General features: G+C 38.4%; 1 protein-coding gene across 7 annotated transcripts in view; it reads right to left on the bottom strand.

Moving 5' to 3' along the window:
• XRN2 (5'-3' exoribonuclease 2) overlaps positions 1-26805 on the bottom strand; it is a 79433-nt gene that overhangs the window by 18272 nt on the left and 34356 nt on the right. For 3 of the 7 annotated variants that reach the window (XM_089896517.1, XM_022594204.3, XM_089896518.1), the window contains 12 exons: positions 23590-23708; positions 20269-20404; positions 18911-19018; positions 18723-18812; positions 17509-17581; positions 13380-13463; positions 12227-12324; positions 11494-11573; positions 10186-10242; positions 2567-2635; positions 2342-2473; positions 376-503 (listed from right to left, as the gene is read on the bottom strand). In XM_089896517.1, coding sequence (XP_089752643.1) covers positions 376-503; positions 2342-2473; positions 2567-2635; positions 10186-10242; positions 11494-11573; positions 12227-12324; positions 13380-13463; positions 17509-17581; positions 18723-18812; positions 18911-19018; positions 20269-20404; positions 23590-23708 — 1174 coding nt within the window. Of the gene's footprint in view, positions 1-375; positions 504-2341; positions 2474-2566; positions 2636-10185; positions 10243-11493; positions 11574-12226; positions 12325-13379; positions 13464-17179; positions 17296-17508; positions 17582-18722; positions 18813-18910; positions 19019-20268; positions 20405-23589; positions 23709-26805 lie in introns of those variants that run through there. The other 4 variants (XM_089896515.1, XM_089896516.1, XM_089896519.1 and 1 more) reach the window with 4 other exon arrangements.

Below are 26805 nucleotides of genomic sequence, written 5' to 3'. Positions count from 1 at the left end.
ACAGATACCGTTGTCTTTCAAGTAATTCCAATTCCATGTCTACTGCACCTGATTTAATTGCCCCATTACCTGTATTAATGGAATAAACAGGAGCTTGTTTCGCATACCTTTTTCTGCATATGTTCACCCAGAAGCAGATTTAGAAATGAAAATAAGAAATCCAATTCATATTATTCAATTAACTATATACAGATAAGATAAAAATATCTGAAAGTCTGTATGAAGTATTCTCTTATAATTCTTCTAAACATTATGTTTTTAAGTCCACTATGTCTGCACTGACATAATAAATCTTTTTAGCAATGAAGATCAGAAGCCACCCTTTGTTGCAGTACTTAATTTAGCAGGTAAAATAATCCATTACTGAAAACTTACTTGACATAAGCTTTGGAATCTGGGCTTGTCCTCTCAACAGTGGCCGGTACAAGTTTCCCTGGTAAGTCGCAGGTGGTGGTGCAGCATTGCTGTAAACGCCAGTTCCAGAGCCTCTGGGCATAACATGGCTATAAAAGGACCCCCCAGCCAGCAAAACAATTATATAGACATATATCCAACACATAATAAATAAATGTTGGCAGCCGTCTTTGTACTACTAGATCTGATTAAGACAATGCAAATTTAAAAGATTTATAATGGACAAAGTTCAAAACAGTACCCGATAATGGTGACAGCAAATATTCACTTATCACACCAAAGATTTTTAATAATCATGTAAATATTTATTACTTTATGCAAAAAATAATCTGAGTCTATTTCTTTTTTTGCATTATATTTTGTTTTGTCCTCAAAAACCCATGCTGTTGCTATCACTATGCAGTTGACCCTTGAACAACGTGCGTTTGAACTGCGCAGGTCGACTTATAGGTGGATTGTTTTCAATAGTAAATACTAGAGTCCTATACAATCCACAGTTGAGGATTTTCGACTGCTCAGAGGGTCAGTGCCCCTAACCCCAGAGATGTTCAAGGGTCAACTGTATATACTACTACTCTATATCTTACTATTTTCAGTTTACTACTGATATATCAAACATTTCCCTATATCTTTCATAGTCTTCCTAGGTGTTAACATCTATACCTATAGAATATTTACATGTTGATATCTCATATTACTAAACTAGTCCACCATTTAGTACCAGTAGTATAGACAACAATGCCTAGAGAGATCTGGGCATATAACTAGGCTCCTCTAAAATATCTTCTCAGGATAAATTCCAATAAGCAGGAATCTGGATCAAAAGTTCAGAGTACCTTCAGAACTTAAAACTCTATTTAGAGGTATTTCTAAATGTTGCTTTCCAAAATGGCTGAAATAATGCAAAAAAGAAATCTTTTAAGAATACTTTAGATTTGCATTTCTTTTACTATTAAGAATGAAGACGACCAAACAACCACAATAGAAACTATGCTAAGCAGTTAACCCCACAACAACTTCATGAGTTAAGTAGGTGTGATTGTGATTCCCATTTTACACACAGGAAATGGAGGCACAGGGCGGTGCAGTAACGTGAACAAACATATCAAGTGGTAGACACGGCATCTGATCCAGACGTTTAGGATCCAAAGCCCATGACCCCACTGTCCCTTACTAGCCACTGTATAACGTACATGCTGCTGATGGTAACCTACTGCCTAAATCCCATTTTGAATCTTAAGGTTTTCCTATGAATTGGAAATATCTATTTATGAGTTATCATCATTAATTCATAGATGATAACTCATTAATATTTACCCCAGCACATTGCTCTTTTTATCCCAGCTTTATGTGTTACCATTTCAAAGCTCCCTCTTTTATATACGGTTGTCTCCATAACTAGGAAAAAGGCAATTTGATAGCTAATAAGGGCAAAGGATAAAAATCAGAAATTCACAGCAGAGGAGATACAAATGGCCAGCAGACATCTTAAAAGAGACTCAACCTGACTAACAGGCCAGGAAACACATTAAGGCAGCACGGAGACATCAGTGCTTGGGTACAAGCCCCGGAGGTGATGGCTCTGCTCAGAGGTACTGGGGACACCCGGACATGAACTCGGCCAGAACTTTCTTGAGGGTAAAGAGCACGTTTTATTCTTTTGAAATAACGGTCTTCTAGACAGCAAAATCTCTTAAGAGAAAATAACGGAATTCTCAAGCAACACATAAAGCAATATATAGACCAAAGAAACAGAAGTGAATTTTAAAAAATGAAGAAAAGCAGAAAAGTATCAAAGTCATTAAAATATCTGCAAAATAGTTGTATTTAATTAAATATTAAATATTTGTGGCATAAATGCTGACTTAATGCTTTGTGGAAGACCCAGAAAAAGCAAAATACACACACAGAGAAACCTACCACTCACCCCAAAGCCCTGAAGGCCGCCGGATCCAGGTGGACGGGCCGCCGGTCCCGGTTAAAGCCGAGCTGGGGCTTCCACTGCCGCCCATTGCTGGATTTCTCCCAGTCGCCAGGTTTCAGTACCGGTGCAGGTTTTCTAACCATTTGAAAATACAAAATTTAGTTATAGGGATGAACTTTGCTTATACAAAATAAACCTGGAGAGTTTTATAAATGCATTGTTGTTTACCTTGCTCCCGGAAGCATTATGGCTTTAAAAATGTAATCTTCAGCAAACTGTGGGTCTTTAAAATTAATACTAGAAGAGAACAATACACAATTTAGTGATTATACTGGATTAGCCTCGCTTAACTATCATGTAAACTCAGGCACTTTTCACCGTTATTTTATTTAAGTTTTTTTTTTTGGCCTCACTGCGTGGCTTGCACGATCTCAGTTCCCCCACCAGGGACTGAACCTGGGCCCCGGCAGTGGAAGCCTAGAATCATAACCACTAGGCCACCAAGGAACTAGGCACTTTTGACCTTTAAACAGAATAACTAAAATTCAAATGTTCTCCAAAAATGATCTTAGTCCCTGGATTTTGCCAAATTGCCAAATGGCTAAACATCTTCCTCACCAAACTGCCACTAATTTCCAGGATGGCCCTCGTGTAACTTTCTGTGCAAGAGTCATGTTCAAGTTAATTGTGAGTGATCACAGAGAAATAACAGACACTGCCTGCCCAACTCTTGAGAAATTCCAGTATAATATCAGAGACAGGTCCAAGAGGTTTCCAACAACAAAAAATAGAAAACACCTTTCATTTTGTTCAGGCCATGGCAAAGACCCTCCCTCTGGCATCTTAGAGAAGATCAGCTCTTGTTACAAGAAAGATGCAAACAACAACAGAAACATTTGCAAAATCAAAAAAGAACACAAATAATCCATAGGGGAAAAAACACAAAACCTCCCAGTTGGAAGCCTGTATCCTGCTCTACTAATGTGTGTTTCTGTGATAATGTAACAGTCACCATTTGAACACTACACAAAGGCTGTACATTCAGACTAACAAGCTGGACCAAACTCCTTTCTGGTGGGGGGTGTGTGTGTGTGTGCAGGCGCCTCCCAAAGCACACAAGTCTTCCTTCTGACACAGCAACGTCTCTTCTAGGACTCTGGATACGCGCCTGGTTTATACTTAAGGATGCTCATAACATCAGTATTCATAATGTTGAAAAACTGTAAAACCTAAGTGTATGGACAATAGTGGACTGGTTAAAGAAACTATGGTTCTTTCTAAAAACGGTATCCTCAATTGATATTTTTTAAAATGTAGTAACAAAATACTTAATGACATGGGAAAATTACACATGCAACAGACTAGACACACATTTACCAAAAGGTTACTTGTACATTCAACCATTTCCTTTCCTTCTTTTTGCTTTTTTATATTCTCCAAAGATCCTCCAAAGATTACAGATTACAGTTGCAATCAGTGAAAAAGGCTTTTATTGAACCGGTTGACATTTTAGATAGCTAACTTTTTTTTCCTCTTCAAATACTGCCACTTAAAATAATTAAGGCCCATCTGTTATAGAGAAATTTTCGTTGCAGTAGGATTTAACTGTATATTTTAAGTACACAAAAATAGTTTCATTTATAATAAAGATACTATAAGCTCAAGAACAGCTGAACAACACTTCATTTATTCAATCTGTTCCTCTTACAAACTCACTCTTCACCGCAACTGTCTTTATCTCAGATGTTCTCTATTCCAGATGGCTTAGGGCAGGGCCAGGCACAACAGGCAGTATGAAAGGTTTAAGAGCGTGAAAGAGAAAGAGATAGGTATCTGGGTCTGTTAGGGCTTTGTAGATACATAGTAAAGAGAGAAAACTGGGGACTTCACTGGCGGTCCAGTGGTTAGGACTCCGAGCTTCTACTGCAGGGGGCACAGGTTCGATTCCTGGTCGGGGAACTAACAAGCCACGATCTCACAAGCCACGTGGAGTGGCCAAAAAAAAAAAAAAAAAGAGAGAGAGAGAGAGAAATCTGGTGATAAAGCAAGACTTGCAACTAAAGTATCTCAAAATACTCCTCTTAGTGTCAGCAGGCCTTTTCGGCAGTTTACCAAACAAATTTTCAGAGTGCCCACTGCATACACGGTCTCACGGTGGGATCAGGGGCACAAACACTGACCAAGCACGGAACCTGCCTCCCCTTCTAATAGGGGAAATAGACAGAAAAGGTTTAATAACAGTTTAATAAGGAAGAAAGTGGAAAAGGCAACAACAGGCACAGGAAAGACGCTGAATCAAAGCATGTGAGTGCACGTGCCTTCCACACACACGCCCTTGTGAGTGTGGGCTAAATGCATGTATGTATGGTGGAGGGAGGCCTTTCACCTGGGACCAAGGAAGACAGCACCCAACAGGCTATGGTTGAAGGTGGGACAGGACTGGCTGCAGGATAGAACAGACATGGAAAGGGGTAGCTCCATTTAATTGGAGCAGCCTTCTCAATGGGGATCTGGGAGAGAAGTAACAAGCCCTACAAAAAATGATTTAAGTGACTACATACATTCTCAGTTCTCCCAAGGAAGATACATAACCAGTGCCATTCTAAAGGCACAGGATACAAACTGGTTCATTACATGCAGTAAATGCTTTAAGTTCTCAAGACTTAATTCTCAGGTGGGACCCCGGTTGAGAAGGGCTGAACTGGAATGAAAAAGTATGTGAACAGAAGTGGGCAGTAAGACGGCCTGGTTGAACTGGAATGTTGTCATGAAGGGCTTGTTCTGACCACAACGTAAGGCCACTTCAAGTTGTCAGAGTAAAAGCAATCCAAGATGCAATTCAGAAAGAACCACCCGGCCACACTGCATTAGAAAGATGGGGCGAGAACCAAAAGGAGGTCACAGTCCTAGCCTAGGGAATGCTGGGCGAGCTAAAGAAATGGCAGGGCTGGAGCTGGAAGGAAGATCATGCTTAGGTGAGGGCTCTAGGGGAACACCTGCAAGGCGCGCACAGAAAGAGCTGAAACTAAGAAGTGAAAGAAACAGCCAAGTAACAAGCTCCCAGGGAGAAGAGAGAATCCCAGGTCATAGGGATACTTTCTCTCGAAAGACAACGGTTACAAGAGGTTTAATAAGAGAGCTGAAGGTAATGTTTGAGAAAACAAATCCATTTATTCATCAAATATGTGCAGTTTATTATATGTCAATTATTCCTCAATAAAACTGTTTTTAAAATTCCATTATTCATGTTCATGTTCTGAAAGGGAAAACATTTCCAAGCTAATAAGAAAACAATCTCCTGTATCTCTCCCACTTCCCCTCAGAACTACACTCAACAGAGTGATCTTATACTTAATATGGTTCAAGCCATTGGAAGACAGAAAAGGAGTATTTAAAAATAAGCTTGGAGGTCCCCCACTGAAGGGACAAGGGACACAACTTACGATCTGAAAGATTAAAGCATTCATTCCCCTTGGATCTTTGAGAACAATCTGAAGACTTATTCTCCCTAGAAAGAGTTAAGCTTTTACTGGTTGTGAGATTTTTTTGTATTTTAATTTGTTCCCCAAAATATATACTAAGAACTATTATGTTTCTAGAAACTAAAGTAACAACAGAAGCTAAAGCACAACTCTACTGTACTTTTTTCCAATGTGATAACATCAGCCACAACTTAAACTTCCTAAAAGTAAAACAGACTTAGGCAGGAACCCATTAGGCAAAGGTCCAAAGGGTAACTTTTTATTTGGATCCAAACTTCCAAAGTGCCTTTGGTTTTTTTCAGGTTAACGTAATTCAAATTTTTATAGGTAGAGCATTAAAAATAATGGAAATAATTCCATTATACTAAAATATATAAATAAAAATAACGGGGAAAAAAACATAGATTACTCTGAGAAATTCCCACCATTAGAAACAAGAGGCATTAATTGTGGAGAGTTTACTGGGGAGGGAAAGCAGTAATATGGAGATAAAGTCAGAAGCACCCTCAGGGAGGAGACGAGTTAACAGAACAACCTCTGGACCCAACAGGCTGCCCGGCTAAGGTCAGAGAACGGTGCGTAGATTCATATTGTTTCATCTAACTGGTGAACAGGGGAGGGGGGTTAACCACTCCCTCGAGGTGGAACAGCGCCGACTCAGCCAGCATAAGCTTCTACCCTCCAGACCAGCTCCGACGAGGGCTTGTACAGTAGATCCCCTCCTTGGTAGGTAACCTCCCTATTATTTTAATCACTTAATTGTCTTCATAAACACACTAAGGACAATAAATTAAAAATGTTAAACCTAAGCATAGTTGTAAAGTAAGGAAACTGAACAGTGCTTTTATTTTTATCACAAGTAGCACTTTAGACACTTTGCAGCAAAGTCTCAATAGAAAAAAACCAGAATGCACAACACCTTTTCCAATTCCATTCACTTTAAGAATTATCCTTAGAAACGCTATTTAAGTACTACTATTGTTTGAGACTGCTAGGACACATCACAAAGAAAGCAGAAAACTCCAGAAATCTTTTCATTTTTACCTTTCCCTGATACATTCCATAATTAATGCTCAATCAGCAAACCACTGCAAACTGTTCACGATTCATATACTTGACATTTTAAAGCACTTAAAGAGTTTATAGGACTTAACAATGTCTTTTCTGACATCCTATCAGAAGAGGCTAACCAGTTGTGTCCTATGAAGTATTACAGGCAGTGAAAGTTAAACCCTCCCAAGTGTTCCCAACCATCAACTCTGTTACTGATTCCGTGTGTCCTCCACTTCTTCAGGTTTTGGATCTCAAGTTACCTGCTTGCCAACCATGAGTCTTACAAACACGGCAGTAATGGTCATTACATTAAAAATCTATCTTCACGTACATCCACATTTTAAAAACATCTCCTTGAAGACAGAAAACATTCTATCCCTTGCCTGATCCATCCAAAAGTGAACACAGAACCTTTGAGAAGCAGTCCTCTGAAGAAGTAAGTCTGGGCTCTTAGAAGAATCTGGCAAACACAGGTTCCAACAGTATGAAAGCCAAGCTTTTACATGGTGTTTAGAAGGATGCAAGGTGCCATGAGAGAAAAAGAGAAATCTGACAATGCTACTAATGAAAACATCTCTAAAGATTACATAAACCCAGATTACCTTTGAGAAGAGAAGAAAAGCAATGAAGGGTAGGCAAAGGGAAGAGCATTCCAAGCACTGGGAGGAAGGCACAGGGATGAGTGGGACACGGAAGGGACCAGCCTGGAGAGCAAGGAGGAGGTGTCCCTGAGGAGCTGTGGGCACTCAGGCGCAGAGCACGGCTCCACCAAATTAGGGCAGGAACCAAAGATCGCCGAGGGGTGGCAGTGTTTAAGAAAGATGAGACAACAGATTCAGTGGGAAGGAAGGTGGCATAAAAAAAAAAATCAGCTGGGAGAGCACTACGGTAATCCAGGAGGAGCGAGTACAGAGCAGGCTCACTGGGAAAAGCCAGATATGAAAAATAATTGGGAAGAAAAAAATATTCCAGAGCAGTGGTGTAGGTACATGGAGTCCTGTAAAGTGAGAAGCCAAAGCTCCTAAATCTGGGCATCTGGGGGAACAGGAGGTCGAGGGACAGAACGGAGAGATGGGCAAGGAGGCGTGTGAGGGGCGCAGAACAAAGCAGCCAGTGTGGACACAGAGTCCGAGGTGAGACCAAGGGGGTGTGCGAGCATCTACTCCCCCAGATGGATAGAAAATTGTGCTGCTACACCAGGAAGATAACTTTTTTGTAATTTAAAAATCATATACAGGTTTTATATGTTTAAATTTGACAAAGAATTATTCTAAAATACTATGCTAAGCAAATTACAATGGTGGAGGAAGAGCAGACTGAGGAAAATTCAGGGAGATAGCTCAGCTCTGTTCAAAGTTAAACTACTACTATGTTGAACGATTTATGGAATCAGAATTGGAAAAAAAAATCCTAGGTAACTGCTGATTGTATTCTTTAAGAATCCTTCTATGAATTTAAGATACTTCAATAACTTCTAAAATATACTTTCTCAATACTACAGATAAGACCTAACACGATGAGAAGAATCTACCTAAAGTCAATGTGAGGAAGCAACTTCTCAAACATGGAATGCAATACCAGATGCATGCAAACAGAGAAGGGGGAAAATATCAAGAGTCAAAACAGAACTGGCAGCTGACTATGGAAGCTACCTTTTCAGATTTTTTGTTTATAAAGCAAAAAAAAACACTGGGCTACACAAGAAACCCTGAAACAAACACACGCAAAACTACAGTAAACTGCATCTCAGCCTCAACATGACCCCTCAGAGAAAACACTGAAAATCACCTCATACGGTAAGAGTTAACACTTTGGTCTTTCACGAAATCTCTAGGAAATCAACTCAATTAAGTCAATTTTATTATGAAGTTATATTCAATATATACCTGAATATACAGCTGAATCTCAGATTTCTTTTATAAATTAATAAATCCTGTAAAAACAGTGGATACCAAACACCACCAAAGGCCATTTCAGGCTCAGAAATCACCACCACCATATCATCATACAAACAAAAACTCCAGGATGTCAAGTTTGTAACTCTTCCCTTGCGCAAGTCTCTATCCTAATTAGATAGTTAAGAAGAATTAACTATTTCTAGAGGGCTGTGAAGGAAGACCCTTGAGAACATGCTGAGAAATTGAGGAGCACAGCAAACAGAGAGGACAGGTGGGAGTTAACTGGCCTGAAGCTCGGCTGGGAGCCAAAGACCCCAGGGGTTAATACACAGAGTCCACACTGGCTCTGCCGCAGCCAGACTGTTTGTGGTGGGCACAGCAGCTTGGCTTATGGTTCTGAATCCCACCCTTAACAAAAGAGCCCACAGACAAAGAGCCAGGACAAATTATGTGCAAAGATAAACAAAAATTGTGGGTAGAGATAAATAAAGGCAACTAGTTTAGGAAGATTTTCCAAATTCACAATGGTTTTCTTTAAGTAAAAGCCTTTCTAGAATGGCAGTTGCTATCTAAATCCATGAAAGACAGGAAAATAAACATGCTTATACGTCACAATGAGAAATTTAAGTAAAATCCAAAATATTCCCTGAGAATGAGAGAAACAATAACGTGTGGGAAAGGAGTATTCAGGAACAGCTTTTACAAAATCCTTGAATTACTAGAATATTTGCCCTACTCTCATCTAAAGACTGAAGAAAACAAAAACATAAACCCTGCCATCAAGATTAGTAATTACATACAACAGTTACATAAATGAGTAGTAAGTTTGATTTTTATCTAAATAGCTATATTTTACATACTCAGTAGAAAATGCTGTCACCATTGAAGAAATGAAGTATAAGTTTTCCAGATAGCAGAAATTAGCCCCTTAAGTTTTAAATTGTTGATTTAAAAATTCCACAAATTCGTCTATCTCATCTTAACCAAAATAAAGTATATTAACAGTTTTGTTTTTAAACTCAGCAGGGCCACGACCATAAATGTAATAAATAGTCTTACAATACGGTGAAGCTGTGTGGGCCTCTGGGGTGAAGAGGTCTGTTTGCACATACACAGCACACTACTCCTGGAAACTCCTACTTTCTACCTCCCACTTTTCTAATCCAGGAAGAATCAGAGGTTGTTAGGGGAAACCAGAAAGCAGAGAAGCAAGCTTGTTAAATCAGTAACCTTAACAATATACATAATTTAAAGTCAAGAGGCTCTACTAGGAGGTCTGCAACACAGGGACTCTCCAATCTCAAAGCACTGCTGGAATAACAGCTACCATTTCCTGGTGAACCAGTCTTCTTAAACTTATCTGCAAGTTCAGAGCTGCATTCTGGGCAAATGTCAGCAGTTTGGAGAAACTTACCTGATCGCAGCGTTCTGTGTCAGATCCCTTAACATGGGAACAGGAGAACATACTATTCTAAAAAGAAACAAGAGAAGAACCATCTATTTGTGAATCGTAACCTTTTAGATAAGTGGAAGCAAGATGTTGCCATGTTTCTGAGGAATCATTAAAATGCACCAGCAAAACAATATAATCGTATATATCTTTAAAAAAGGGCCTTGTCTTCCTTGCTTGTAATCTCACTAACAGAAAACAATTATGGGCAAAGGGCTTTTATCAGAATTTGTAAAGAATACCTACAAACCAAAAAGGGGGAGGTGGGGGGACAGATAACTTAACAGAAAAACAGAACAGGTACTTCATAAATGAGGAAAACCAAATAGTTAAGAGATATACCATACGGCATTCAATTTCATTAGTAATCAGAGAAATACAACTGTCAACCACAAGATCCCAACAAGCATCCACCAAATTGACAAAAAGTAAGGTTGTGACAATCCCAAGAGTTTACAAGAACAGAGCAATAGGATCTCTCACAAACTGACACAGATTATAAAATAGTGTAATCACTTTGGAAAACCCCCTGATATTATCTAGAAAAGATGAAGATACACATATTTTATGACCCGCAATTCTATTCCTGGATCTATATACCCTTGAGCAGCAGTTCTCAAACTCTGATCTCAGAGCCCCTTTACACTCTTATCAACTGAGGACCCCAAAGAACTTCTGTTCATGTTGGTTATATCTGTCAATATTTACCTATTAAAAATCAAAACTAAGAAATTTTTTAAACACTAATTTAAAGATAATACTAATAAACCTATTATTGAAAACCTAATAAGACAATTTAGTAATAAACCTACCATTAATTTATATAACATTTTTATGAAAAAAACACTATATTTTACAAAGCAAAACAAAAACAAATGAGAAGAATGTTACTGTTTTAACTTTCTTTAATACATGGCTTAGTATCTATCTTAATAGCTGGATTCTGTTATCCGCTTCTGATTCAATCTCTTGAGGTATCACACTACATTTAGCCTCTGGAAAACTCCACCATACACTCAAGGGAGGAAAAGACAAAGGCAAACAGCATCGTAACACCTTAGTATTATTATGAAAATAGTTTTGACCTTGCGGATTGCCCCAAGAGCTGGGCTTTGACCCCAAGTCTTTTTTTAGTCCAGGGATATTCTGTTGTTGTTTTGTTTTCTCACTACTTTCTCATTATTACTAGAAAATGAAACATTTAGGCAACAAAGTAAAAATGCTAACTATACATCCTCCCAATCGCTTCAATTATATACAATGAATACTTACTGATCTGGAAGAATGGCTTCTTCATCCAAAGAAAACTTTCCTTGAATCCCATGGCATAGTTCAGGTGGTACATCCACTGACTGTGGAAAAACACAGCCCTGATTATACACCCGAAAAGATTGGAAAGCAGGGACTAAAACATATGCTTGTTCGTCAACGTTCACAGGAGTAACATTCCTAACAGCTAAAAGGTGGAAACCACTGAAGTTCCCATCAACAGGTAAGTGGATAAACAAAATGTAGCGTATACACACAATGGAGTATTATTCAACCATAAAAGGAAGGAAATTCTGACACAAGATGGCTGAACCTTGAAAAATTATGCTAAGCCAAGTGAGCCAGACACAAGAGGACAAATACTACTATATGATGCGACTTACGTGAGGCATCAAGATTAGACAAATTCATAGAGTCAGAAAGAAGAAGAGAGGTTACCAGAGGCTGGGAGGAGGGGAGGATGGAGAGGCAGTGTTTAATGTTGTTTAATGGGTACAGAGTTTCTGATGGGGAAGATGAAGTTCTGGAAACCGACAGTTGGTGGTAGTTGCACAACTTTGTACATGGTCTTAATGCCACAGAATTATACACTTAAAAATGCTTAAAATGGTAAATCATGTTTATATTTTACCAAATTTAAAAAGGGTGTTCCTGATTAATTAACTAGGTATTCCTGATTAATTAACCAAATAAATATACTGTTTAAAAACACTTCATGTTGGAAGGGAGACCGTACCTCTGTGGAACCTGTCTTGTACAGCTCTGAAAGGAAGTCGTGCAGTGGGTGATGTTTCCCCACAAATAAGACATCGCCTCCAAGACTGTTTCTTCTAGCTGGGGGGAAAGTAGGAAAAGAATAAAGATCAAACAATTATATCTGCAAGAGCAATTTTTATGACAACAAAATTAAAAGATGCATCTAATTATAAAAACTTAAAGTCTGTGAAAAATAATTTAACAATAGGTCTAAATAGGTGATATGTCTCTGCAGAAGAAAAAAAAACTTTGATGATAAGGTTTCAAAAATCAATGACTATCAAAAAAAATTACTAAAATATACCTGAATTATTATGGGATTGCAAGATAAGGGTCAGTTTTCTTATTTATACAGAACTCAATTTCTTATTATAAGAAACAAACATTCCCTGAGGAAACACTAATTTTATCATCTGAGAACAAAAATTATCCTAAGGATGGTTGATGGAGATACTATTTCTATAGGTTTGTTACACTGGTATTAAATAAATTTTCCAATGGAGCCCAGCCTTGCAATTTCCCAATATTTTAACTGTCAGTATTAATGACAAAATCCCACTTTTTGTGAAAAATAACATTTCAAGTTAACACTCTGAGAGCAAATGCTTTTGACTCAACTTAACCTTCAAGCAAAGTTATTGTTATTTGGGGGGTAGGGGAGGAGGAAGGGAAGAAGGGAGATGGAGGAAATCTAATACTTATAACTTAAAAGTTTCATTTAATTACTATTCAATTTACAGATAATAAATTTTAAGAAACAAATTTAACTTTTGTTACAAAGAAGTAAAATCAGTGATTTTGCCCCCTTTGTGAAAAATTCACAAATGAAAAAAAAAGGCCTAATTTTTTTTTTTTTTTTTTGCAGTACGCGGGCCTCTCACTGCCGTGGCCTCTCCCGCTGCGGAGCACAGGCTCTGGACACGCAGGCTCAGCGGCCATGGCTCACGGGCCCAGCCGCTCCGTGGCATGTGGGATCTTCCCAGACCGGGGCACGAACCCGTGTCCCCTGCCATCGGCAGGCGGACTCTCAACAACTGCGCCACCAGGGAAGCCCAAAAGGTCTAATTTTATACGGAAACGTGAAGTCTGTGTCCCACAGACTCACTGCTGCCTGAGTGGGGCGTTGGCCTTACTCTCTTCGGGGGTGAGGTCCGGGTACACCTCTTCCAGGGCAGCTCGCAGTCTTCGTTCATCCACGAACGGCAACAGAGCCACACCTGGGGACATAAACGCACACCAACCGCCCAGCTATTAGGGTCACCTAAATTCCAACTGGTCCAAATGAACATTTCTAGTAGAATATCCCTGCTAATATAAAAATATTTGGGAACTGAACTCTGATCTTTAGCCAAAATTCAAATGTAGAAGAAAAAATTCCAAATTTCCCACCCTTAAAATGGCTCATATGGAAAACCATGTTTGATCTTAACTCTGTGATAATAAAATTTTTAAATTAAATGAACAAGTGGCCACCTAGACACCAGCCTCTCTCTGTTCTCGCCCTCCTTACTAGATGCCCTCGGGCAAACCAGTCAATCTCCCAAAGGCTTGGGTTCATCCTTTCATCTTTTTAGGACCTTGGTTTCTTCTTTTGTACAGAGATCATTCAACAAAAATACTCAGAAGTTCTGTTTAACTAGAATACTTGAAATGACTCTTGCAGCTCTAAAATTGCATAATATTCTGTTATATTTTAAGACCTAATAATTAACTTATACACACAAAAATTGTAGACACTTGTTTGCTTAAATTTTAGGGGCGGGCAGAACAGATGATGATTTTCAGGTTGAAAATTGTCCCCTGGAGGGTGCTAGAATTGAGATCATTGCTTTATCTGGACCCATGTGCATAATCTTCAAAGAAACACACCAGTAACACGATATCTATTACTAGAAAAATATACGCAGTTATTGAAGCATAGTAAGCGCTGCTGTATACAGTAAAAATAGTATTTTGGCCAAATAAAAATTTTAAGATAAACAGCAAACAGAAATGTTAAATAAAGCTAAATAATTTTGAAACTACTGCCACTCAAAACTGCTGTATTTGTGATTTTTTTCCCTTTAAAATGATGAGAAATGAAAGGTTTCCAAAGTTGTCATTAATTATTTAGCTACCATATTTTCAAAGTTAGGAAACGTCTTCAATTGTACTACAAGTAAGGAGAATACCTAGTTAAGGAGAATACTAACTTCTAGTGTGAATTTTATGGGGCCTAAAAAGCTGGTAAACACTTAGATGGAAAAAACCTAGAAAGTTGTTCAAGTGGTGATTAATCATTCACTTAACAAAAGTTATAACATGAAAAACTACAACATTATCTAGCTTTCGTTTTCTACCTACTAGATTTAGGATCTAAACAAATTATCAGAAAGACTTTCCTCCAATATCAACTCCAGAAGCTAATTCCAAACAGTAAGCAACTTGCAGTGCTAATGACAGCCATATGGTTAACAAGTAACAAACGAGCCCTACTGGCCAAGGGAGGAAGGAACACCTTACACCCAGGTGTGACAGTGGTAGTGCTTGAGAATGAGTTGATAGTAAAAATGACAGCAGCAGCAGCTACCTTTTTCTGAGCACCTATTTCCTATGTTACATGCTTTGGTTCATTTAAACCTCTCAACAGTCCAGAGGCAGCCCAAATGGTGGTAATATTTAGTTAAACACAGTGGTCAGACTCTCTGGGTTCAGATCTTAGTTCTGACACTGTGTGACTCTGATCAAATTACTTAAATTCTCTGTTCATATATAAAATACACAGCATTCGAAATATCTATGCTATATTATTATTATTTTTTTAAAGAAGATGTTGGGGGTAGGAGTTTATTAATTAATTAATTTATTTTTGCTGTGTTGGGTCTTCGTTTCTGTGCAAGGGCTTTCTCTAGTTGTGGCAAGCAGGGGCCACTCTTCATCGCGGCGCGCGGGCCTCTCACTATCGCGGCCTCTCTTGCTGCGGAGCACAGGCTCCAGACGCGCAGGCTCAGTAGTTGTGGCTCACGGGCCTAGTTGCTCCGCGGTATGTGGGATCCTCCCAGACCAGGGCTCAAACCCATGTCCCCTGCATTAGCAGGCAGATTCTCAACCGCTGCGGAATCAGGGAAGCCCTACGCTATATTATTATATATAATAATTGTAAGTACACATGGTCAATAAATATTGGAAAAATACCCAGATACATTTTATCATCTATCACTTTAAGATGTACTCAACTTAGGCAAGAACTTAACTAAGCATTATCATTACTTTCCATACGATTTAAAGATATGTATGGAGAAAAAACTACATCTCCTAACAGTAGTAAATTTTACCTCAAGAAAGGTATGTTCTTGCTACAGAGTCTCATAAATGAAAATATTTATATAAAATATAAAAATATTAAAGGTCTGAGTTTAAACCCATGCTAAAATTCATCTGGAATCTTAAGGGACCCCAGACAGCCAAAAGAATCTTTAAAAAGAAAAATAAAGTTGGAGGACTCACATCTCCTGATTTCAAAACTGACTACAAAGCTACAGTAATTAAAACAGTATGGTGCTGGCATAAGACGGACATTCTGACCAATGGAATAAACAGCCCAGAAATAAACCATCATACGCACTCAAATGGTTTTCAACAAGGGTGCCAAGACCACTCAGTGGGGAAAGGGCAGTCTCTCCAACAACCGGTGGTGGGAAAATGGATATCCACATGCAAAAGAATGAAGTTGGACCCTTACATTACACCACATACAAAAATTAACTCAAAATGGCTGAACGTCCTAAACATAAGAGCCAGAACTATAAAACTCTTAGAAGAAAATGTAGGGAGCAAGCTTCGTGACACTGGATTTGGCAGTGATTTCTAAGACACCAAAAGCAAAGGCAACAACAACAAAATAGTCCAACAAAAATTGGACTTCATCAAAATCAATAATATATAAAGTACACCTATAATAAAACAAAACCCAATTCAAAAACGGGCAAAGGACCTGAAAAGACAATTTTCCAAAACAAGATACACAAATAGCTAATAAGCACATGAAAAAAGAAATGATCAACATAATTAATCATTAGGGAAATGAAAATCAAAACCACAGTGAGATACCACTTCACACCCATCCAGATGGCTACTATCAAAAAACCAAATATTGGCAAGGGTGTGGAGAAACTAACTGATGTGCACTGCCTTACTTTTCCTCTAGACAATTTATACTACAATGATAGTCAGCAAGTCATCTGCATGTTTATATACTTACTTATTCATTTAACGAACACTTACATAAATAACTTATTTTTACTTTACTACTTCCTGTTCTCCTATGCCTCCTCTCCCTCTATGTGACTCCTCTACAAAGCATCTTCAAAAACAACCTAAGTCCCCAATCTTTTTACCTATAACACAATATGCCCGCAGAGTACAACACTTGCACAGCCCCAATCAACGGGTTGCACTTCCCACTATCATTCTGTTAAAGTAATATGAAATTCCTGTTACTACATAAATCAAAAGTCAACCCTAAAATCTCATAATTATTTCAATTGGTAAATTATTATTTATTCCCCTTTTCCTCCACAGTTCTCTTTGAGTTATTTTACTGGTCTCTGTACCCCAGAGAATAATCAGGGAAAAAGAATGAAAGCATGGTATTACCAAACATGCTTATCATTCTAGAAAAATATATGGTGGAAGAAGAGGTTAAAATGATTTGCTGAAAGGGACTTTGGTGTGAAACAACAATTGGCTTACTGTGTGAGAGGCATTCTTGTGTTTTACTGTCATCACACATTTTTTGAGTGGGAAATATCACCTTACATTTAGTACTAATTTTTACTGCCATTCTTTCTACAAAGTCTGTGAAAAGAACAGAATGAGAAAATAATATACACATAAATAAGAAATAAACTTTAAGTATGATTAATGTTAAGTATGTAAACTAAATTTCTAATACATTTTTCAAAAGTTTCCACAGAATGTAAGTAAATCTCCACATGGATACTCTCATGTTTCTACATTGCTCAGCAATCTCACAAGGCGTCAGTGACTGAAAGGAGCAAGTCCCAAGTCCTGTTAATTAATCACAAAGGAGATAAAAAATATGATTAATGTATTTCAACCCATTTATTGTTTACCACAGTGTGACTATTAAAATATCAATCATTGCTAATCCCAGTTTGGATGGCAAAATATAGAAATTCTTTCATCCCGTAAATCACGTTTGTGCACAGTTTTACCAAGAGAAAATTATTTTAACGAAAAGGAATAATGTCTAAATTTTACCTTGCCATGCATACTTCTTCCCATTCAAATCAACAGCAAAATCTTCTGGGTAGAAGTCAATTATACTAGAATCCTATACCAGGAAGACAAGTAAAGATTCAAAAAGTGAAGTCACATATTTCTGTTACAAAGAATTGGACATAACATTTGATCACGTTACCATGCCTGATAAGAAAATGAGCGTCCTTTCCTTTTAAAAATGGTATTCCTTGGGCTTTCCTGGTGGCGCCGTGGTTGAGGGTCCACCTGCCAATGCAGGGGACACGGGTTCGTGCCCTAGTCCGGGAAGATCCCACATGCTGCGGAGCGGCTGTGCCCGTGAGCCATGGCTGCTGAGCCTGCGCGTCCGGAGCCTGTGCTCCGCAACGGGAGAGGCCACAACAGTGAGAGGCCCGCGTACCACAAAAAAAAAAAAGTATTCTTTACATTGCAGGTCTAGTGAAACAAAACTAACTAATAAATTTATTTATTTTTGGCTGTGTTGGGTCTTCGTTGTTGCACACGGGCTTTCTCTAGTTGCGGCGAACAGGGACTCTTCTTTGCGGTGCACGGGCTTCTCATTGAGGTGGCTCCTCTTGTTGCGGAGCACGGGCTCTAGAGCACAGGCTCGGTAGTTGTGGCACACGGGCTTCGTTGCTCCACGGCATGTGGGATCTTCCTGGACCAGGGCTCGAACCCATGTACCCTGCATTGGCAGGCAGATTCTTAACCACTGCGCCACCAGGGAAGCCCCAACGATTATATTTTAAAAGAGGGGAAAAAAGGTATAATTATAGAGGAATTTTAAAGCAGACAGCTGTGGACCCAGTGTAGAGTGAAGAGCTTACTTACTCCACCTCCCAGCTGGGTCTCACTCCTCGCCCACAAAACCAGCTGGGAGGGGATTTCAAGTGGGCCAGCCTTAGCTCTAGCAGCCACCACACAGGCTGGAACAACCAAAAATAATAGCTTACAGGTAGGCTGAGAATAAAAAAACTGTTCTAAGAATTTCTCCCAAACACAAATGATTTTTTTTTTTACTAAGTTGGGTCCTGATGGCCAAGGAAAGTAGAAAAAGAATAAAGTGGTGAAAAATATACGGAACTCAAATACTTTTACTTTTTTTCCTGCACTTCGCTCTCTTAACTATGAGATGCAAGACGAATTGTGGCTAATGTTGGTAAAATGTACGACAAAAATCCAGTTACCAACACACTCAAAATACTAAGACTCACAGGATCACTCATGAGCTTCCGCCATGATGGAGGTAGAAAGTTACCACTTGCAGCTGGAAAAACCCCCATGAGTTGTTCCAGTGGTTTAAACTGTAAAAAAGAAAAAAAAAAAACTTTAGCATACAACACACAATTTTTATCTAAGCCAAAATTCTATAAATTTTATGGCTCTAAATAGTTAAGCTTACCGGTTTGGTACCCTTCTCAAAATCAGAAGCCATATCTGCAATACCTTCAAAGTCTGAAGCGAATGGTGCATAATGGAATGGATAATACCACTTCCAGGACGCACAACCCTGCAATCATTAAAAACAGCAAACCCAAAAATCTATGTTAATGATATACACAGAAAAAAACAAATAAAAATTAGACTGTTAACCTATATATTCTATTTATGAAACACGACTTCTAGTATATATTCCATGCATTAAGTTTTTCCATGAGTCCTAAGTTATTTTGATTAAATCTGAACTTTTTACTTCGTATCAATGGCCCCTTGATTTAAAAAATACAGCAAAACACCTTTAATAATCAGTAGTTAATACCAAACTTTATATTCACAAACACAATTTGGTGAAGATTTTTATCCTTATAATGTGTTTGGTGGCATTTCTTTCAACTCTAGAGCTGCCATCATCAAATAAAATGAAGAGCAGCTGCAGCTGACACTTACTGAGCCTACAGGTGAGGAAGGGACTTCACTGTGATTGAGAGTAAAACAAGCAAAAGCTTCATCTTACTATTCCCTATATTTTCAGGGAAAACTTTATCTTCATTATAAAAATATTTAAGTAAGCCCATCAAAACGGAAACAAGTTATACTCATAGAAAAAAGAAGTCTTCCTGCTATATGTTTTCACTCTGTGCCTGGTGAATTAAAATCTTGGTAGGAGTAAAACATGAAATTAAAATATTTTATAGTTGATACTCAGCACATTAAATTACTTTCTACTTACTAATTTCAGATCACACCAACTGAACTTGCTTCACTCTCCGAGCACAAAACCAGATATTAACTATCTGTGTTACAATCCCCGTGTCTACCTAACCTCTCATCAATCTGGCATCCCAATTATCAAAGGCTTTAAGTCAGATACAGATGACTCCAATTAGAAAGCACTTCAAGTAACATCACTGCCTTATACGGAGGAAATGGTATCATTCAAATTCCTTTCTAATTCTTAATAGTATTTTCCAGGCTTTGTCCTTTGTTCAGTCATTTAGTGACTATCTATTAGTTCCTCACTTATTTTTTTATTGCAATTAAAAAAAACTACACTTTAGTCATTTGAAAGACAAAGTATACTCAACCATACTCCCTGGTGTTGAAATCTTTTGACACAGCAAAAAAATAGCTTTGTTTATATATTAACACCTAAGGAGCTTTAGAAACAAATATTATTCAAAGTAATGAATTTCTAAATAGGAAGCTTAAAAAGAAGTCTAGGTTTAATCTCAGAATACAGCTCAATAATACACATTATTATAGAAATTATGTTCCTAAAATGACTAACTAGAGGTTTAGAGGAAAATATTCTCTTTGTACCTGGTAATAATATCGAAGAACCCAGCAGAGTCCTTCAACGTAAGACTGCACAACTTTACGTCGGAATTTCTCATCAGCTGCATCAACATCAAATTTGTTCTTGTAGTACCGCTGTTTCCAACCAGCTTCCCATAACCTACAAACCAGGCAAAGCCAGTGTATGCTGAATTAATACGGTCACTGTCTACCTGTTTATCACCAAATCAATTTATATTTAATGTCCAGGTGAACTGTAAATGAGTTAAACAGTAATGCTAACAAACACGGTTTCATTTAACTATTTCTAAAAAGTCCACTTTCACAGGATTTATTACCAACTTGAAGAGAGTTAAACATCAAAAACTCAAACACGGATTCCAGTAAGAGCATTATAAAACTACATTTAAAAAAAGAATAATTACTTACGCTAAAGTAGATACAGAACACTTGTTTGCTCGAATTTTCATACTGTTTTACATGCTTTTTGATTGCAGAATAATTCTAAAACTACATTTTTTTTTTTTAATTAACTTTTTGGCTGCATTGGGTCTTTGGTGCTGCACGCGAACTTTCTCTAGTTGCGACGCGTGAGCTTCTCATTGCGGTGGCTTCTCTTGTTGCGGAGCACAGGCTCTAGAGCTCGCAGGCTTCAGTAGTTGCGGCACGTGGGCTCAGTAGTTGTGGCTCTTGGGCTCTAGAGCGCAGGCTCAGTAGTTGTGGTGCACAGACTTAGCTGCTCCGCGGCATATGGGATCTTCCCAAGCCAGGGATCGAACCCATGTCCCCTGCATTGGCAGGCGGATTCTTAACCACTGCGCCACCAGGGAAGTCCCTAAAGCTACACTTTAAAATTTGCTGAAGATATTTTTATATAGTTCAAGTTCCTCAGTTTGTTAAAATATATTTAAACTATACAGAGAAAGTCAATTAAATTACTTAAAAGAAAAAAGACTTGCATGGGTAATTCTTTTAAAGGTAAAAAGTGATTTATAAAAGAATAATCTAGAAACCAGGCAGAAATTATATGTATAACTAACCTACTCTCCCTATGCTTGGGCCTCTTTGAGCTAAGAGTTGAAGGGAAGGACACGCATGCACATGTACACACGTACGTATGTATATTCTGGTAAAACTTAGAAGCAGGTCAATTAATTCACTAAGTTATCACTGAAAATACGATGTGAAGAACCACAAAGTACTCATTTCTCATTCTCCAAGAGATGAAAACATCTTCTTAAAGGAACACAAAGAAGCCAAAAAAAAATTTTTTTAATCAGCACAGATCAAGAACACCAAGATGATTCTACAGTAAGGCCATTTTCTACCATGTGCCAGAGCTTACAAATTAACTGCAGTCATGTTTCAGAATACAGGTATGCCCTGCTTTTCAAAAGTTCACTTTATACCACTTTGCTTTTACAAAAGACCCCCATTAATACCTGTTTTCTCTAATAGAAAGAAATGCAGAGATTTCGCTTAAAAAAAAAAAAAAAAGGCAGAAAGTGGGAATCTCGTTTAGCACGTTTGTTTTCAGTGTGCACCCCAGAAGCAGGAGTGGCCCCGCCAGCCCCTTCCCCAGGAATCACACTCAGCGTCTTAGCATCTGCCGCCAGAGCTGTGAGCTGTGAGCTGTGTCTGTGAGCATCTGGGCTTTATATCTCCATTTATTTTGTGCAGCCCTGGTCCGGGAAGATCCCACATGCCATGGAGCAAAATTTTGTGACCTAAGGTAACTCCTTCTTTACGCCATTTCGGCTCTGAAAGGTTTCATAGGCCCCATCCACCTTCGGATACTGGGGGAAACCCGCACACATTACCGATTTTAATTTCCCGCATACACAAAGGATTCACAGAACATCAATCAGGAGAACTATCCTCTATCCATGATGTGGATTATCACCATTTTACAGAAAATATGAACAAAATAAATGCTAAGAATCCCAAGCATTTCTTGAGAAGCATTTCTACCTTGATTATCCCCAGCACCTGAATTAAATAATAAAGTACTAAATAAATCAAGTTTACTATTAAGCTAGTATTGATCATGATGACCTCAGAGTAAAACAAAAGATACTCTAAGAGGAAATCCATTGTTATAGAAGCAGAGGATAAAAACTCAGGTCAGGTAAATGTTCAATGACCAGTCATCACAGATATTAGAATCTAACATCAAAGAACATTTCTAATTATAAACACACCACCCACATCCTATATAAGAAGCATGAGATATGGACCACCATTGTTTGCTTAACCCTGAACTATATCATTTTTGCTAAATTCTTAATGAGTTACATTTATTAAGACTGTTGGCCTTTTGCACTTGGAGCCCAGGATTCAAACCTAGATTTAATTACAGGAGAGGCTGTTAATCTTATTATATGATGATCTCCAACTTCTGGACAAATTAAAGAATCAAAGTTTCCCATTATAAATGTTAAGTATGGGACTTCCCTGGTGGCACAGTGGTTAAGAATCCGCCTGCCAATGCAGGGGACTTGGGTTCAAGCCCTGGTCCGGGAAGATCCCACATGCCATGGAGCAACTAAGCCCATGTGCCCCAACTGCTGAGCCTGAGCTCTAGAGCCCACAAGCCACAACTACTGAAGCCTGTGTGCCACAACTACTGAAGCCCATGGGCCTAGAGCCCGTGCTCTGCAACAAAGAGAAGCCACCTCAGTGAGAAGCCTGCACACCGCAACGAAGAGTAGCCCCCGCTCACCGCAACTAGAGAAAGCCCACGTGCAGCAACGAAGACCCAACGCAGCCAAAAATAAATAAATATATTTTTTAAAAAATAAAATAAATGTTAAGTATACAGCTGCAGGGAGACCTCTCTGTCATGAAATATAACTATGCATATACAAGTCTGTGTTTTTTTAAAAATATACATATTTATTTCTTAACCAAATAAGTTCTACATATTTCATCTTGAGGAAGAAACTTTTCAACTAAGAAGATTAAAGCAAACCATATCAAGTATCCAAGTGTAACTGAACTTTCTGGGTTAAGCAGCTTGAAAATGTAATCTCCACGCAGTGACCTTCAGATCACAGTCAGAGCTAAACACCTCGTGCCTAGCCCATCTAGCGCCTGCTCTCAGAGGGAAAAGTGGCTTGGAGGATGAAAACCTGCATACTAATCTAGATACTTAGGTTTAACAGCTATAGCTTACACATCTCACTGGAATTTACTGACTATTCTAACCCTCCACATTAATTACTTGTGGATAAAAAGATCACAGGCAAGCATCTGAAGGCACTGCTGCTCTGAGCTAATAGCATTAATTAGACCGCCTCTATTTCAGCAATTTGCTAACAAAGTGCTACCAAAAAATGGCTTCACCTGACGTTATCCTCTGGCTCAGGTTCACTGTCACTGTCTTCCGCTTTTCGCTTACTTCCTCCTCTCGGAGATGGGGAGCCATCAGAAGTGAAACTCGCATTAGGAGACACTGAAGGACTCTGCAGACAATTATGACATTAGAGAGGAAGGACTTAATTATTCATTTCACATAAGAAGTTACATCCAACTGCTACTACCACCATGCTTCACGGTAATACATTTTTTAAGGCTGTTAAATAGATACTAGTAAACGTATTTAGAAAGCACAAAGACTGATCTTGGCCTACTGCACTTCCCCAAAAAAGAGTAATATGGTACCAAGCTTCCTATGCTTAAACTCAAAAGAATCTGAACATTCTTAGGGTAAAAACTGCTTCAGAAGAAAAAAGAAAAATTTAATTTTATAAATTTAAAAAATTAATACTTAAATATTTATTTTCTTTGGTGATTCGCTGATCTTATGAATTCACGATCACTTTCCACCAATCAAACAGCAAAACGGTAAAGGGGGAGAAAGATAAATAAATAAATTAGTAATACATAAAATAGTCAAGCTGGTGAAAATGAAGTTAAATGGTATGTGTTCAACCTAGTATAACCACTCTGGAAAGCAACAGTTTAGTAATAAGGCTCTGCCAGATAACTGTTAAATTATTTTACATACACTATTTTAAAATTCAATGTACAAATAAAAATCTATTGGTCATCTTAGAAAAATGCACATCTTATTAGTATTTCAAAGACTTGGATACCACTTTAAATTCAGTATTATCTCTTCCCTTTGTACTTAACTCAATGAAGATAGGCACACCCTACAGTATTTTAATTTTAACTAAAAAATTAAAGTCTTCTGCAACTTTAGTTTTATGTTAAATGACCAAAAACATAAGTGGCAAAAAAGGTTTTCATAGTAAAGGTTTTGTTCTATTATTCACAATATATTAGATATTTTGAGTAAATTGAATTTTTTAAATTGAGAGCTCAGGAGGCTATTTTGTTGATACTATAATTAGCATAAAGGCAGTTCACACCACAGGCTAAGAAAGTTTGTTACAACAAAGCAAAATTATATTTCACACAGAGCTTATAACACTTTCCCTTTAAAAGCGTATAGTATCAATTTTACTCATGATACCGTATGGCCAATACTGTCCAAAACCCCTCACAAAACCCAGTAAAAAAATAAATCCAGGAAGGCACTGTTGCACTGGGAAAATGAGATGGGTATTTTCAGTCAGACAGACCTGAGTTTGAAATACCAAACCAGCCTTTCTCGGTGTATGGCCTTGGGCAATTTATTTAACCTGTCAGCCTCAACTTGAAATGGGGATGCTACTGTTCTCTATCTTCACAGATTACTGCAGGGATTAAACGAAACACCACATGTGAAAGATCAATAGCACACCTGACTCACTAAGTCATCACTTTTATTTTTAAACCCCACACTAATCCATTTGGATTAAATTATGATGGAAAGTTGGGTAAAAAGCAAACTTTCCCAAATTGACAAAATATAAATTCCATCTTTAGATAACAAAAATAATATTCCTTCAAGGAAAACACAAAAGGCGGGTGTCTGCTCTTTAATGCTAACCCCCCCACGGCTCTTTTCTCCTCTCCCTCTACCAACAAAAGGATTCCTTCCTAAACATACCAGATTCATAACAAGTCATAAACATTTTTTTTAAAATGCTGTTTTGTAATCATATTCTGTTAATTGAGAATGGCTGCAGATATAATGAAACCATACTTCAGAATGCAAAAATTAAAAACACATATTTATGAAGAAACAGAAGCCGTCTGATAAAACACTGACAATGTTCGCCGTCAGCAGACATTGGTCAAGTACTGCAGACTCACAAGCCCAAACAGCTCAAAAAAATCAATAAACAAAAATAAACAAAAACACACCAAAAGAGCAAAACTCCATAACTTTAAAGGCCATCTTTAACTGAACTGGTAATATGGCTTCATGATTACTTTAAATTCAGAACATTCTAGATGAAAATCCCTAACTTTGCAAAGACTCCAAAAGAAATAAATGTGTCAAGAGGAATTAATACAAGATCAAATAAGCAACGTAAACACCAACCTCCCCACTCTCACTCCCATGGGAGACGTTACTAATCAACAGTGGATCTGATTCTGTGGAGCCTGACTGTAATACTGCAATCCTTCTCAGGGCAATCACAGGTGACAAAGTTTAAACCTACTGCCTCCCTGACATTAAGAAAAAAGCATTCTATCATATCATCAATATGGTGTTTGAGAATGCCAGTCACTTTCAGTTCCACTCTGTGGGGACTGTAGTCACTATGATCTTAAATGATGGACATCAGCTTTTTCTGTTCTACTCAAGTGTCTCACTGCAGTCCCTTTCACTGACCCTCCACATCTCACTCTGTATAAGAAAAAAAAAATCAAAAATAGATACATGTACATGTATACGTCTGGCCAAAACGTTTGTTGGTCTTTTTCCATTAAGATGGCTCTAGTAGCGCTCAGTTGTCTTTAACTTCATTTGAAACAATTTTCTTTTCTTTTTTATGGCTACGTTGGGTCTTTGTTGCTGCACGCAGCTTTCTCTAGTTGAGGTGAGCGGGGTGGGGGTGGGGGGGCTACTCTTTGCGGTGCGTGGGCTTCTCATTGCAGTGGCTTCTCTTGTTGTGGAGCACAGGCTCCAGGCACGCGGGCTTCAGTAGTTGCAGCACGCGGGCCCCAGAGCGTGTGGTCTTCAACGGTTGTGGCACATGAGCTCAGTAGTTGCACCTTGTGGGCTCTAGAGCGTGGGATCAGTAGTTGTGGCGCACAGGCTCAGCTGCCCCGCAGCATGTGGGATCTTCCTGGACCAGGGATCGAACCCGTGTCCCCTGCACTGGCAAGCAGATTCTTAACCACTGGACCACCAGGGAAATCCGAAACAATTTTCTTAGATTGTCACAGCTGTCACATCAGTGTGCATTTTAAAAAAAACATCAAGATTGGTGAATTTTTGTGTAGCCATTTTAATATTGAAGATGGAAGAAAAAAAGCAGCATTTTTGGCATATTACGCTTTATTATTTCAAGAAAGGTAAAAACACAACTGAAACGCAAAAAAAGATTTGTGCAGCGTATGGAGAAGGTGCCGTGACTGATCGAATGTGTCAAAAGTGGTTTGCGAAGTTTCATGCTGGAGATTTCTCGCTGGACGATGCTCCACAGTCGGGTAGACCAG

This window comes from Delphinapterus leucas, chromosome 15 (assembly GCF_059928025.1).
Source record: "Delphinapterus leucas isolate spDelLeu-1000000601 "Yukka" chromosome 15, BTC_Dleu_Yukka2, whole genome shotgun sequence".
NCBI classification, from domain to species: domain Eukaryota; kingdom Metazoa; phylum Chordata; class Mammalia; order Artiodactyla; family Monodontidae; genus Delphinapterus; species Delphinapterus leucas.
The sequence above is the reverse complement of the archived record's forward strand: the minus strand, read 5'-3'. Positions and strand labels throughout refer to the sequence as shown.